Raw genomic sequence first — 12672 nt, forward strand, 5'->3', positions numbered from 1 at the left:
GTTTGCGATTGAGCTGTGCCTTGCTTTATCATGTGTCTATGTCCGTTTAACGATGCTAGCGTGTGTACTGACCTGCGCTTTGAACCATCATGACATTTGTTGGGTTTCTTTTAATAAAGAACACACATTCACATTCGCCTTTAACTGCATATTACAGATACACTACTTTAAGAGCATGTACATATTATGGAATTTATGGAATGCACTATACATCTTATGCATATATGAATAAGACAACATGCTGCGCTGTTGCATGAAAATAATCAGTGATTGGCCGATTAGATGAATAAATAATAGATAAATAATGTTGCGGTAAAACCTTTGTATAGCATCCACAATATTTCCTCTGAATGAGTTGTTACCATAGCAGCAAAATGTGCATTAATATAAACTAATGATCCGAATTACAGCCATAGCTTCCAATCAGCACTGTGGTAGAAAACTATTAATACTAAGCTAAAAATAAAATACAGCTGTTAACCTTGTAATCAACATCTGCAAAAAAAATTAATGCAGAAATGACTCCGAGTTGGTGCTTAGAAAAGAAATGCAAATGGAAAGTGATGAACCGTAGTGTTCTCGAAACAGGGCGCTTCACAGGTATGAGGCTTATTTTTGACAATGCGATCGTCACTATGCCAAGCAATTAGTTCTGCCCTTTTCCCCGCAAAGCAAGGAACATCTACACTGAGTGGGTGATTGCCTTGAAGTTTAAGAAACCATTAAAACCCTGTCAGGAAGAATTCTCCCAGCTGTTAGACAATGCTGGTTGTCTTACTACAAGCTGAATATAAAGCAAGTTCTACTCAGATTGACAATGTACCAACTGACCAAATATTAGCTTTACAGCACAGTTAGTTACTAAGGAAAGAGTAAATGTATAGTAATACTTTAATAGAATTCACTTTATCCCCCGTCAAATGTAGAAGCTGTGATTATCAACAAGTCAGCTATGGACGGAGAAGATAAACAGTGGATTTAATATTCTCTTTATGAGCAGTTTCTGACTTTGGCATGTAATCATGCATGTATTATCAAACAGAAATATTAATTTTGTGCTTTAAAAAGTCTCTTTGCTATCCTTCTTGTTCCTGTATCAAATTATCAAGAGATCACACAAAATGTGCTCGAAACCTTCTGACATTTGAAAAGAATATCTGAAAAAAGCATCAGCTCTTACATGACAACCAGAGATTGTGCCAGCACTCCCGTACCTGAATCAGTTCCTGCTGCTCCAAATCCCACTTCTTGATGCCGTTATCGCGGGAGCCGCTGAACAGCACGTCGCCGTGCACGGCCAGGCACTCGATGCCGTCGTAGTGCGGTGGCTCGAAGTTGTGAGCGGGACCGATGTTCCCCTGCATGCCTTCCGCAACATCAAACACCTGGAAAAAGGTCACCACAGCACAGAGAGCGTCAGCCTACGTGTTGCTTCTCATTTCTCTCCACTTGCGATGTATGAAAAAGACTCCACTACATACATACACCGATCAGGCATAACATTATGACCACCTGCCTAATATTGTGTAGGTCCCCCTTTTGCTGCCAAAACATCCCTGACCCAAAGAGGCATGGACTCCACTAGATCCCTGGAGGTGTGCTGAGGCACCAAGATGTTAGCAGCAGATCCTTTAAGTCCTGTAATGATGCTTACAGGACATAAAGGAAACTTTTCATAGATACTGACCACTGCAGACCGCGAACACCCCACAAGAGCTGCAGTTCTGCCTCTGATCCAGTCGTCTAGCCATCACAATTTGGTCCTTGTCAAACTTGCCCATTTTTCCTGCTTCTAACACATCAAGTTTGAGGACAAAATGTTCACTTGCTGCTTAATATATCCCACCCACTAACAGGTGCCATGATGAGGAGATCATCAGTGTTATTCACTTCACCTCTCACTGCTCATAATGTTATGCCTGATCGATGTACAAACGCAGAACAGATGAACAGAGTGCTTTAGGTACCTTCACGTAGTGATCCTTAGAGCCGGTGATGACCTGGTCTTTGCCTCCACCGGAGTATCCCACTGTTAGACACATGACTGAGCCGATGTGGCCCGTCAGCTTCCCAGAGGCCTGCATTCTGCACAACACAAACACAAACATTACATCTCAATCCACTGTACAAAAACCATACAAATTCACTAGTGTTTAAAACTTCGTATTAATATTATATATAACTTGATATTTCAATGGCCTATGGAGTATAGTGGCTAATTAGAATTGCACAATTAGCAAAACGTTTAATGACATCATGGGATTTTTTAGCTTCTTTAATGAGTTAAAAATAACTGATTCATTCGTAAGCTTCTTATTAACATGGTTCAGCTGACTGTGTAAATCCTAAAATGTTCATATTGACCATTTAAAAGATTTCAATTTGATGTGACTGTCACTTTATTATGATTTACGGCTTCCAAACAGAATGTAGCTCGTGAAAAAGGTCTGCTTTGTGTTCGTTGACCTAATTGTTGCCACGATCCCTAAGCAACGTAAATACACAAATCTTTTATTACTTCGATGCAGTAGGAATGAGCACAAATATTTGAAAACCCAGTGAACTGTTTGAGGTTGATGTATGCAAATACAGAAATGACTAATCAGGTACTTGTTATGCCTTACGCAAACAGGAAATCAGTGAGAAAAAGTGAAAAAGGAAAGCCACATCTGGCGATATGTTGTTACAGAGAGCAGTACCACGTTGGTGTGAAGAAACAGACAAAACTCAGACACCTGAGAAGCTTGTTTAGATCAGAAGCAAGAATGTGCAGGCAGCACGGTTTAATAAAGGAAACAGAAATATCTGTGCAGAATTCCATGATTATTATAAACACGTCCTGCCACCGAGTTTGTTCGTTCCAGGATATTTTTAAACACCCAGCCCATAAATAACTAAGTGAATGCAGAGTTTTAAACTCAGGCAGTTATAACGTTCACAAAGTCTGAATTTTTAAGCAGCACCAGCACACGAGCTGCTGCGGTAGTGTAACACGCTGCAATACTGAGCTGACATTTAGTAAAACTGACATTTAGTAAAACTGACATTCATTAAAGCTGACATTCACTAAAGCTTTTGCTGTACGTTAATATTTCATTTTTTCTCTATTACTCCTGTCAAACACAAACACTTAGGACGAATGTTTAACTGCGGTGGATTGTGCCATTGTAAATACACGGTTTTCTTTTTGCTGGTGGTTAAACCAATATCCATTCATATTCATTAACGCTCACTCATATGTGAATATTAAAATTAGCCAGAAGGCACATTGTATATGCAGCTGTTTAAGCAACACTCTAAACAGTAATCTGCAGCATCTGGAATGCTAACAGCTATGAGACCATGAATTCATGCTAGCTGTGGTCACTTGAGAGCGTTATATATACATACACACACACACACACATGAATTCATGCTAGCTGTGGTCACTTGAGAGCGTTTTATATATACACACACACACACACACGAATTCATGCTAGCTGTGGTCACTTGAGAGCGTTATATATACATACACACACACACGAATTCATGCTAGCTGTGGTCACTTGAGAGAGTTATACATACATACACACACGGATTCATGCTAGCTGTGGTCACTTGAGAGTGTTTTATATACATACACATACACATGGATTCATGCTAGCTGTGGTCACTTGAGAGAGTTATACATACATACACACACGGATTCATGCTAGCTGTGGTCACTTGAGAGTGTTATATATACACATACACGCACACATGAATTCATGCTAGCTGTAGTCACTTGAGAGCGTTATATATACATACACACACACATGAATTCATGCTAGCTGTGGTCACTTGGGAGAGTTATGTATACATACACACACACACATGAATTCATGCTAGCTGTGGTCACTTGAGAGTGTTATATATACATACACACACACATGGATTCATGCTAGCTGTGGTCACTTGAAAGCGTTATATATACATACATACATACACACACGAGTTCATGCTAGCTGGTTTGCACATAATGAGCTTTACAGGATGTGGAGGATGAGCAGATTCACTATATTGCCAAAAGTTTTGGGACACCTCTCTAAATCACTGAATTCAGGTGTTGTTTTTCAGGGTAAGTTCCAGTGAAAGGAACTCTTAATGCTTCAGCATACCAAGACATTTTGGACAATTTTATGCTCCCAACTGGGGATGACCCCTTCCTGTTCCAACATGACTGCGCACCAGTGCACAAAGCAACGTCCATAAAGACATGGATGAGTGAGTTTGGTGTGGAGGATCTTGACTGGCCTGCACAGAGTCCTGACCTCAACCTCATAGAACATCTTTGGGATAAATTAGAGCGGAGACTGTGAGGCAGGTCTCCTCATCCAACATCAGTACCTGACCTCACAAATGCACTTCTAGAGGAACACACTCGTAAACCTTGTGGAAAGCCTTCCCAGAAAAGTGAAAGCTGATGTAGCTGTAAAGGGCGGGGCAACTCCATATTACATTCATGTGCATGTAAAGGCAGACATTGCAAAACTTTTGGCAATATAGTGTAGTTGTGTACCTGTTGAGGTCCCAGGTTCGGACCGTATTCCCTGCTGCAGCGTAGAGCACGGAGCCGGAAGGATTTAGGGCGATTTGGTTGATCTGGTATTCACCCTGGGCCGTGGTGATTGTGCGGGTGGTGGTGCCAGCGCAGGCATCTCCTGAAACCACCTGACCTGAGGATCTAGAATCAAGAAGTGGGAAGAAAAGCGACCAACGGTTAAACATACACAAATTTATAAGCAACATTGTGAGAGTGTCTGAGGATTGATTTATACTTTATCTACGAGAACATCAAAACATCATGCGTGAACGCTCTAGCAGTGAATTTGTGCTTGTTTTTTTGTTTTCTTTTTAAAAGTACAATTCCATGTTTCTCAGGAATAAAGCATAAAAGACAACACGAGCATAAATTCGTAAATCGCTGGGGGAAAAACTAAACCTTTCCTGATCAATTATAAACCAAGTCAGTTGTCAGTGAATGCATTTCTGAAGCGTTTTCACTCATCTGTATTCAGAAGCAACAATCAGTTCATGTACCAAAGCATTTCAGTTTAATTTCTATTTAAATCCACATTTCAATCGTGGAATGGCGGGTGATTTTTTCAATTTGTTTTTATTGAGTTGCAAAGGCTTGTATCACAGAGTGCATGTTGTGTCTATTGGGAGGATGCTGAAGAAGAAAAAAGAAAAAAAGCTGTGTGATCCTGCAGGATTAAATTGGCCGTTATAATGAGCTACATTTGGTACGAAGCATCACACTTTATATTCACCCAATCCATGATATCATGATTAGATTTATTTACAGAAATCACTGTGCGCTACAAAAACACTGAACACAGGGGAAAAGCCTGATCTATCTGCTAGCACCATTGATTCATATCAGACAATTGCGAAAGCTGTATTTCATACGTTCTTGGGTTGAGGTTGTAGTAGTAGTACACAGTCCCAGGAAGCTCTGAGACTTTACATTCAGAGGACATCAGAAATAACCTAGCTCCTTGGGTTGTAAGTTTAATCTTATGATAGTTGCGTCTGTAGCTTAACAAGGCTGGAGATACTCACGTGAAGGTGCGCACACACTTGGCAGAGTCCCGGATGTCCCACACTTTGATGAAGGACGTAGAAACAGTAAAGACCAGGCCGGAGCTGCTGCAGTATTTGACGGACACCACGTTGTTGGGATGTCCCCGCAGTGTCACTATCTCCTGCCCAGTCACCAGGTTCCACATCTTGCATGTGCGGTCTGAGGGCAAATACCAGCGCAGTTAAAAATACAACATTATGATACTTTCTGGGTTTTTTTTGTTTTTAAATCCGTAGCTATTTCCATTTTATGAAAATGGAAAATGATTATGCATAATCCTCATAAATATCTCTGTGAGAACAGCACTAAATGATCGTTCAGTTTAATGCACAACACTAAAATGTCTTTGGCTTTTTATCTCTGACCTAGCTCTAACTCTTCACATCCAACTCAAAATATAAAACCCCTATTCACTGGGGAAATGTTGTGCTTCCATCTCTTTAGGAGCACAACCTGTTCTCTTTGTCCACATTGTTTATGTTTCTAAAACATTAATTATCTTCGTTTATGCTCACCTGAGCAGAGACACTTAACCGAATAGCCTGAACAGTCCTATTAGACCCACAGCCAATGAACAGCGCTAACGCAGCTCTCTATGGCTCCATAATCCATATGGTTTATGAGCTAACAGGCAGTATGTGCCATCGGGCTTTATTATGACGATGGGTTCCACTAATGCTGCTGGATCCATTTCACAGCACCGGGACCGAAAAATGGGGGGGGGGATTACATTTCACCCTAAAGCAGTGACTTCTAGTTTCCAGAACATTTATTGTACAGTGGAATATTGAGTCTTTCACGGAATAATAAATATATATACAGACTTGCCCAACTATGGCACTAATTTGCTCTATGAGAAATCCACAAAAACTGGTTTAAAAGTCAAACAGTTCCCCTGGACAATTTGAACATTTGTTCTTTTCCACTATATGGTTCATAGGCCCTTCCTCCACAGTTGTTCTGTGCTTTGTGCAAATTTTGAAGCTGCTGAGATGTTCAATAAGGCATGTTGCGTGTGGGCCCAAAGCATGCAGAGAATGCAAACCAAATCGATTATCTGGTTGTGTGTGAATTTATTCTTATAATAATAATAAAAAAATAATAATAATAAATGCGTGTGTGTGTGTTTACCTTTGGATCCTGTAAAAAGCAGCTCGTCTGTAGCGTCCAGGCAGAGCACAGGTTTGGAGTGTCCCTCAGCCACGGCCACACACTGCAGAGGAGCCGTTCTGCCCCCCTTCAGCCCTGCCGTGGGACTGATCACACCCCTGCACACATTCAAAACTGCGCTAACACGGAGAATATATATGCAAGCAAAAACTCATGTGTGTTTGCTAAATCAACTTTGACTGATGTTTGTTTTCATGTCAAGGCATTACAAAGTCTAGCAGCTCTCTCTCTCTCTTCCCAGTAGCCCCACTGTTCCCCGCCTCCTCTTCCATACCTCCATGCTCCATTCTCCTCCGTCTCTCCCGAGTTCATTATCAATATTGCGCTCCTTAATCTGCTTCATCAAACCCCAGCTGGGCTTTGTGTGACAGACAGAAATCGACCAAAACAATGGAAGCGCTTTCATATCTGAGGCAGGTGCTAATTAAGGCCTGCTGAGCTGTTTCTCTAAGCAGCGTGAAGGTGATCAGTGAAACTGAAGAATGCTAGTGTAGAAACTGTGGCTGGACTGATGTCTGAGGCTTAATTTTCTAAATTAAACTTGCTCTTGGCAAAGAAAGAAGTGTCAGGATATCTGGGTAAGTGATGAGAGTTCACCTGTAGCTATGCAGATTTATTCATGATTGAAATGAGAATTGAAAGATGTCTGGGATCAGAACTAACTGATGAGGAGAATCTTTCAATATATAAGCACAAGCAAAGGAGAATGGAGGAATGCTAGTTTTAGATATTATAAATGAACGGTTATTGCTGCATTTGTGATGAGAGAGAAATGAGGTACGAGTAAACTTGCTTACAAATATTAAAAGATGATGCTAGGAATAGATTTTTTTCTTATTATTATTTTTATAAAATTTGTTCGTTTTTTTTTTGTCTTTTTTTTTTTGCTAGCTAGCTTTCAGACAGGAGCATGGAAATACATGACTCTGATTGGTTAACTCTCTCACCATAGGAGCTGGTAGCAAATAATATGCAATTAAGCAAAATTAAAGAATGTGTTTCTTTAATGTCTAAGCAAACTACTTAAATTGATGTTTTATGAGTTTCAGGGTCGAGCTGTGCTGTGCTTTTCTGCTCAAATGCTTTTGTTGCCCCTTAAATAACAACGAGGGACCACGTGAAGACAAATATGATTCGTTTACAGGCTTGCTTATTTATTTATACCTCCATAAAATATCTGCTGGAGACGGAGACAGCCACTGCCCTTTTTTATTCACAGACTGAACTTTAGCGAGATGCCCTCCAATTACGATCACAGCCATCACATCACCTCCCTGGCAGCTCCAGACACTTCAGACCTGCCGAGCCTCTAACACTCGCGTCCAACTGGCTTCACACTGGCTTGGCTTGAGTTACAGGTCCGAAGCGATTAGAAGCGAGGCAGCCAGACAAGAGGCAATGAAGATTACTTGCCTCCATCTTGAGGAATGTGACCCATGATGGCGGTGTCTCACGCTCTGGCGCAGGAATGACAGAATTAGCATGACACCTGCCATGCTCGCTTGCATCAAAAAATGGGCAGAACAAGAAGTACAATGCTACCGGCAGCAGCTCTTCGAATAGCACCGAGTTTCTGATTTAGCTATAACCTAAAACTTCACATCTGTCTTAAAATGATCGGAGAGAGCGCAGTGAAAGGACGTGATGCGCCGTGACAGCTGGCAGTCTGTGTTTCGGTGTGGAGTTCTGACGAACGTAGGCCAGAGGCGAAAGGAGCGGCTCCATCACGGAGCAATTGTTCAACACATTCAGTGTTGTCGAATCACAACAGAGAGGTCACTGTCTCCGTAAATGGCCAGTGAGGAATCTTTTATTGAGTCCTAGAGGGACAATGCCAGTAACAGGGAGGGTTGTTTTCACATTTTTGTTCGTTTGCAATGTGTTTTGTTCTTCTGCCCATGTGCTGAAAAACATCTGAGGTTTCTCGGAGCAGGGCAGAATAATTACCCTGTGCAAGCTATGAGAAAAGTAAAAAGGAAACAAAACAAAACAAAAAAGAAAGCACCAATTGTCAACAAACTTACTAAGAGTTTAGTTTTGTTGTCAAACCTTTCCTGGTCCGAAAGCTTCGCATCTTGCCTCCTAGAGTTTTCAGAGCCAATTAGCCCACATACTTCTATGGAACCCATGAGCAGCCTGGCAGAGCTTAACAGTCCTTCTCTCCACTCTGCAAAATAACGAGGATCTCCTCTTGAGGCTGGCAGCATTCCCGGCGTGTCTGGCCTCGGGCCATTCTCTGTCTCTGGGAAGCCATCCGAGTGAGACGGAAACGGACTGAGAGATTCAGCACAGAAAAATTTGGTCTCCAGTGAGTGAACGTAAAGGCTTAGCTGCCCTGTGTTCCTAATAATGGCCGAGCCGCCATTCAGGGTAAGTTGGACAGAGGTGACAGGAGGAGAGCTGATTAAAGAGGAAACCGGGACATGATGGCTGAGGGAGGAGGCTGGAGAACTTGTGGCAACTAGGGTGGTAAAATGTTCATACACTCATTCCTGCAATTATCCAATCAGCCAATCATGCTGGAAGCAGCGCAATGCATAATATTATGCATGTCTAGAGTTACAGGTAACGTTTACATCCAGGAAATGTATTTATGATCTTAAACCCTCCAGTTTCTGTGTCCACTGTAGCCTAAGATTTCTGTTTTTGGCTGTCAGGACTGGAACCTGACGCCCGCCTGAAGGTTTAACACATTGCGAGATGCTTTTATGCTCACCGCAGTTGAAAAGAGTAAACGGTAATTTTAGTTACTGTAACCTTCTTGAACCATCTTATTCCACTCTGGCCATTTTGTATTTCTCTCAATCTGTCATCAACAAGGCATTTCTGCCCACAGAACTGCTGCTCACTGTTGTGAGTCCTGAGAGATTTTCAAAAAAGTACTCAAATCAAACAAAACATCTGGCAACCAACAACCAGGCCATGTTCACTGAGATCACATTTTTTTTCTCAGCCCGATGTTTCATGTGATCTTGAACTGAAGCTCTTAATCTGTTTATGCATAATTTAATATATTGTGCTGCTGAATGTTTGGCTGATTGGACGATTACATGAATGAAGAAGGGTACAGGTGGCTCCTGGTAAAGGGAGAGTATATTTTAAAAGCAATTTTCTGCATGGTCACTATGATAAAAATAAAAAATCGAAATAAATGTAATAAATATGAGCTCAGGAATATCCGTATACAGTATGTGGCGCTATATACAGTCGTATGTGCTAGTTCATATTACGTGAAATGATTTCTGCTAGAGAGATAATGCTGAAATAAGCATCCGTGAAAAACGAATCGTCGGAGGTTTGTTTTGACTCGACAGCACAGCCATGTAGGATGGGTAATGGCTGATAAGCTCATTTGACCCTGCAGGTGAGTAATGATAGTTAAGCGGAGGATAATATAGTCATGCGGCGTCTTTTCAGCCCTCGCCGTTCGCCAAATCACACTCGCGCGATCACGCCCACAAACCCAGGTGTAGTGCCATGCTGAGCAAATGTGTCACGTTCAATGCTAAAATCCTCTCAAACAGGCACACACACACACACACACACACACACACACACACACACACACACAGAGCACAGCATCAAAAAAAAAACTCCACATGCAAGCACTTTCATCCTAAAATCTAATCCAGTAAAATAATATAGCAAACCCACAGCATATCAAAACAAAAGCCACAAAAATCATTTTCTAAATCAAATCTTCATGCAGCACTTAAATCAATGCAGAGTGAGCTCGTGGGTTATGAAACCGTTCGGTTTAGGAATGGAACAAAAAAACACGGGTGAAAGAATGGATTCTCCATTCTGTCTCAGCCATCAGCAGGGAAGACAAGAGGGTGAGGATGTGATGAAGCAACATGTTTAGTGGATAACCAGAGGGAGGAGGGAATCATGGTGTGAATGAACCTTATCGGACTGCTGCGGTAAAGGGATTTGCTGCTGTTTGTCAAATAAAAAAAAGGATCAGGAATTGAATAAAAAAAAAAAAAAAAAAACACACGCAGATCTTTCTGACATGTCAGTTTGGGAGCAAACAGCTAGAGCATGATTGTTTTAGAGGCTGGAAAAAACTGTAAAGGGGGGGGGTATTCCATGCTCCCCACGTTCCATCACAATGCCATTAGTTTCTAATGGGATAACGAGAGCTTCTCGACAGAAGAAAGAAAAATGCAATCACAGTGTCACGATAATAGGGCTATGAAGGTGCTGAGAGATTGCGCTGCAGGCTCTATTAGATAAGGTAAAGTAAATTACGTGGCACGCTAGAGCAGACTGCAGGCTTCGAACGAGCCAATTTATAGGAGTCTCACCTACGGAGACTAAAAGAAACAGAAACGAATTTGTGCGGCGAAACAGATTAGGCTTTATTATTTAGAGTTAACCGTCTTAAATGTGTTGTCAACCTGCGCTAATAGACAAACAGGTTGAACAGACACGGCGTTATCCAGACACGAAGAAGTAGCCTTGCTAACATGTAAAACAACTATCTTGTCTTACATCTAATGAACTTTAGGTCAATAGGGCAAAATCAATAGAAAGAAATTGTATGTTATTTGCTTTAATGAGATAAACGGGAGTCTTTTGCTTTAATGAGGTCAACTGGAGTCTCTCACACTCTCTAATAAAGAAGATTTTTTTTTTTTATTTCAAAGGCTTAGACCATAAGGTTCATTCAATGCTGGGATTCACAACAAACACACAGAACAGGAATGGGAATAAAAAAGGGGGGGAGGGGCCAGCAAAGTGGATTCAGCATGCGCAAACAGTGGCCACACCCTCCACACAAACGGTCTGACGCAGACCGATCAGGCAACAGGGCGAAACAAAAGAAGACAGTCAGACAGAGAAATCTACCTGAGGACCTCCGAGAGAGAGGAGTCGCTGTCGTCAGACCTAAAGGGCAGAACAGCAGCAGGGTTAGGGGAGGGTGGGAGGAGTCAGTTACAGAGAAGGGGAGGAGTTTTTTGTTTTGTTTTGTTTTTTTCAAAAGGAAAGAAGGAAAGCCTCTCAGAAAACAGGCAGCAGATAGGAGGAAGGGCAGGAGGAGAAGAGAGGGAGGAGTTAACAGGAAAGCGTATGTAGAGTGGGTCAGGAAGGGTTAAAATGATATCCGACTGGACATCACAGGAGGTGGAAGTGGAGCCCACTCTTGGCTGCAATCTTTAAAACATTTGCTCCGTCAGTGTGAACCAAACTCCCATTACAAACATTTAGGAGTGCTTTGCCTTTTGTTTTTAATAAAACCCAGCATCATTATTTTTCATAGTTCAATTCCAGGGGTAGAATATTTTATGCACAAAGCACAAACAAATTTCCGATAAAAACGGTCACTGCTGAGACTGAGAGATCTGCCGTCTGTGGAATTCACGCGCGACAAAAATCACCATGAGTAGCGGGAGCAAATGTTTTATTGGAACAAAATTTTTCAAATATTGGAAATATCTGACCCATCAGAAGTGGTGCTCACCCAAAAATGATTTTCAGACTGCGATGGATTTGTACATTTCCTGGTCTGATCATTAGAAAAAGCAGCAAGCCTCCACCATGTTCTGCTCTGAGGATTCATTCTGGTGCCACAGCAATAACAGCAAGTATTAAATATTGATGCAAACCAATTAAGCTACTCTAAAACACTACAGAGGGTAAACACACCGGGCCTCATTTACCACTGGTTTAGTTTATGTTTCCGTAACAGTTCTCGTCACGTTTAACAAAACTTCCAGTAACGCCGATTTTCCTTGTATTCGCGTGGGTATGTTGATGAAAGATAATCATTCACACAGTGCAGCCGATTTATATGTAGTGATGCCCAAAAAAAACCCCATAACAGGCAAAGCTCACAGAGCTGGAAAAGGCAAAAATGACAAAACAGCACATCCTAAAATGCAGCATTTGCT

The 12672-nt window shown here is 41.6% G+C and overlaps 1 protein-coding gene across 4 annotated transcripts in view; it reads right to left on the reverse strand.

Moving 5' to 3' along the window:
- The window catches only part of kif21b (kinesin family member 21B), a 60625-nt gene that overhangs the window by 9422 nt on the left and 38531 nt on the right, over positions 1 to 12672 (reverse strand). For 2 of the 4 annotated variants that reach the window (XM_058373544.1, XM_058373542.1), the window contains exons 27-32: positions 11630 to 11668; positions 6737 to 6873; positions 5584 to 5764; positions 4538 to 4702; positions 1968 to 2085; positions 1215 to 1385 (exon numbers count right to left, since the gene is read on the reverse strand). In XM_058373544.1, coding sequence (XP_058229527.1) covers positions 1215 to 1385; positions 1968 to 2085; positions 4538 to 4702; positions 5584 to 5764; positions 6737 to 6873; positions 11630 to 11668 — 811 coding nt within the window. The remainder of the gene's footprint in view (positions 1 to 1214; positions 1386 to 1967; positions 2086 to 4537; positions 4703 to 5583; positions 5765 to 6736; positions 6874 to 11629; positions 11669 to 12672) is intronic. The other 2 variants (XM_058373545.1, XM_058373543.1) reach the window with 1 other exon arrangement.

This window comes from Hemibagrus wyckioides, linkage group LG21 (assembly GCF_019097595.1).
Source record: "Hemibagrus wyckioides isolate EC202008001 linkage group LG21, SWU_Hwy_1.0, whole genome shotgun sequence".
NCBI lineage: Eukaryota > Metazoa > Chordata > Actinopteri > Siluriformes > Bagridae > Hemibagrus > Hemibagrus wyckioides.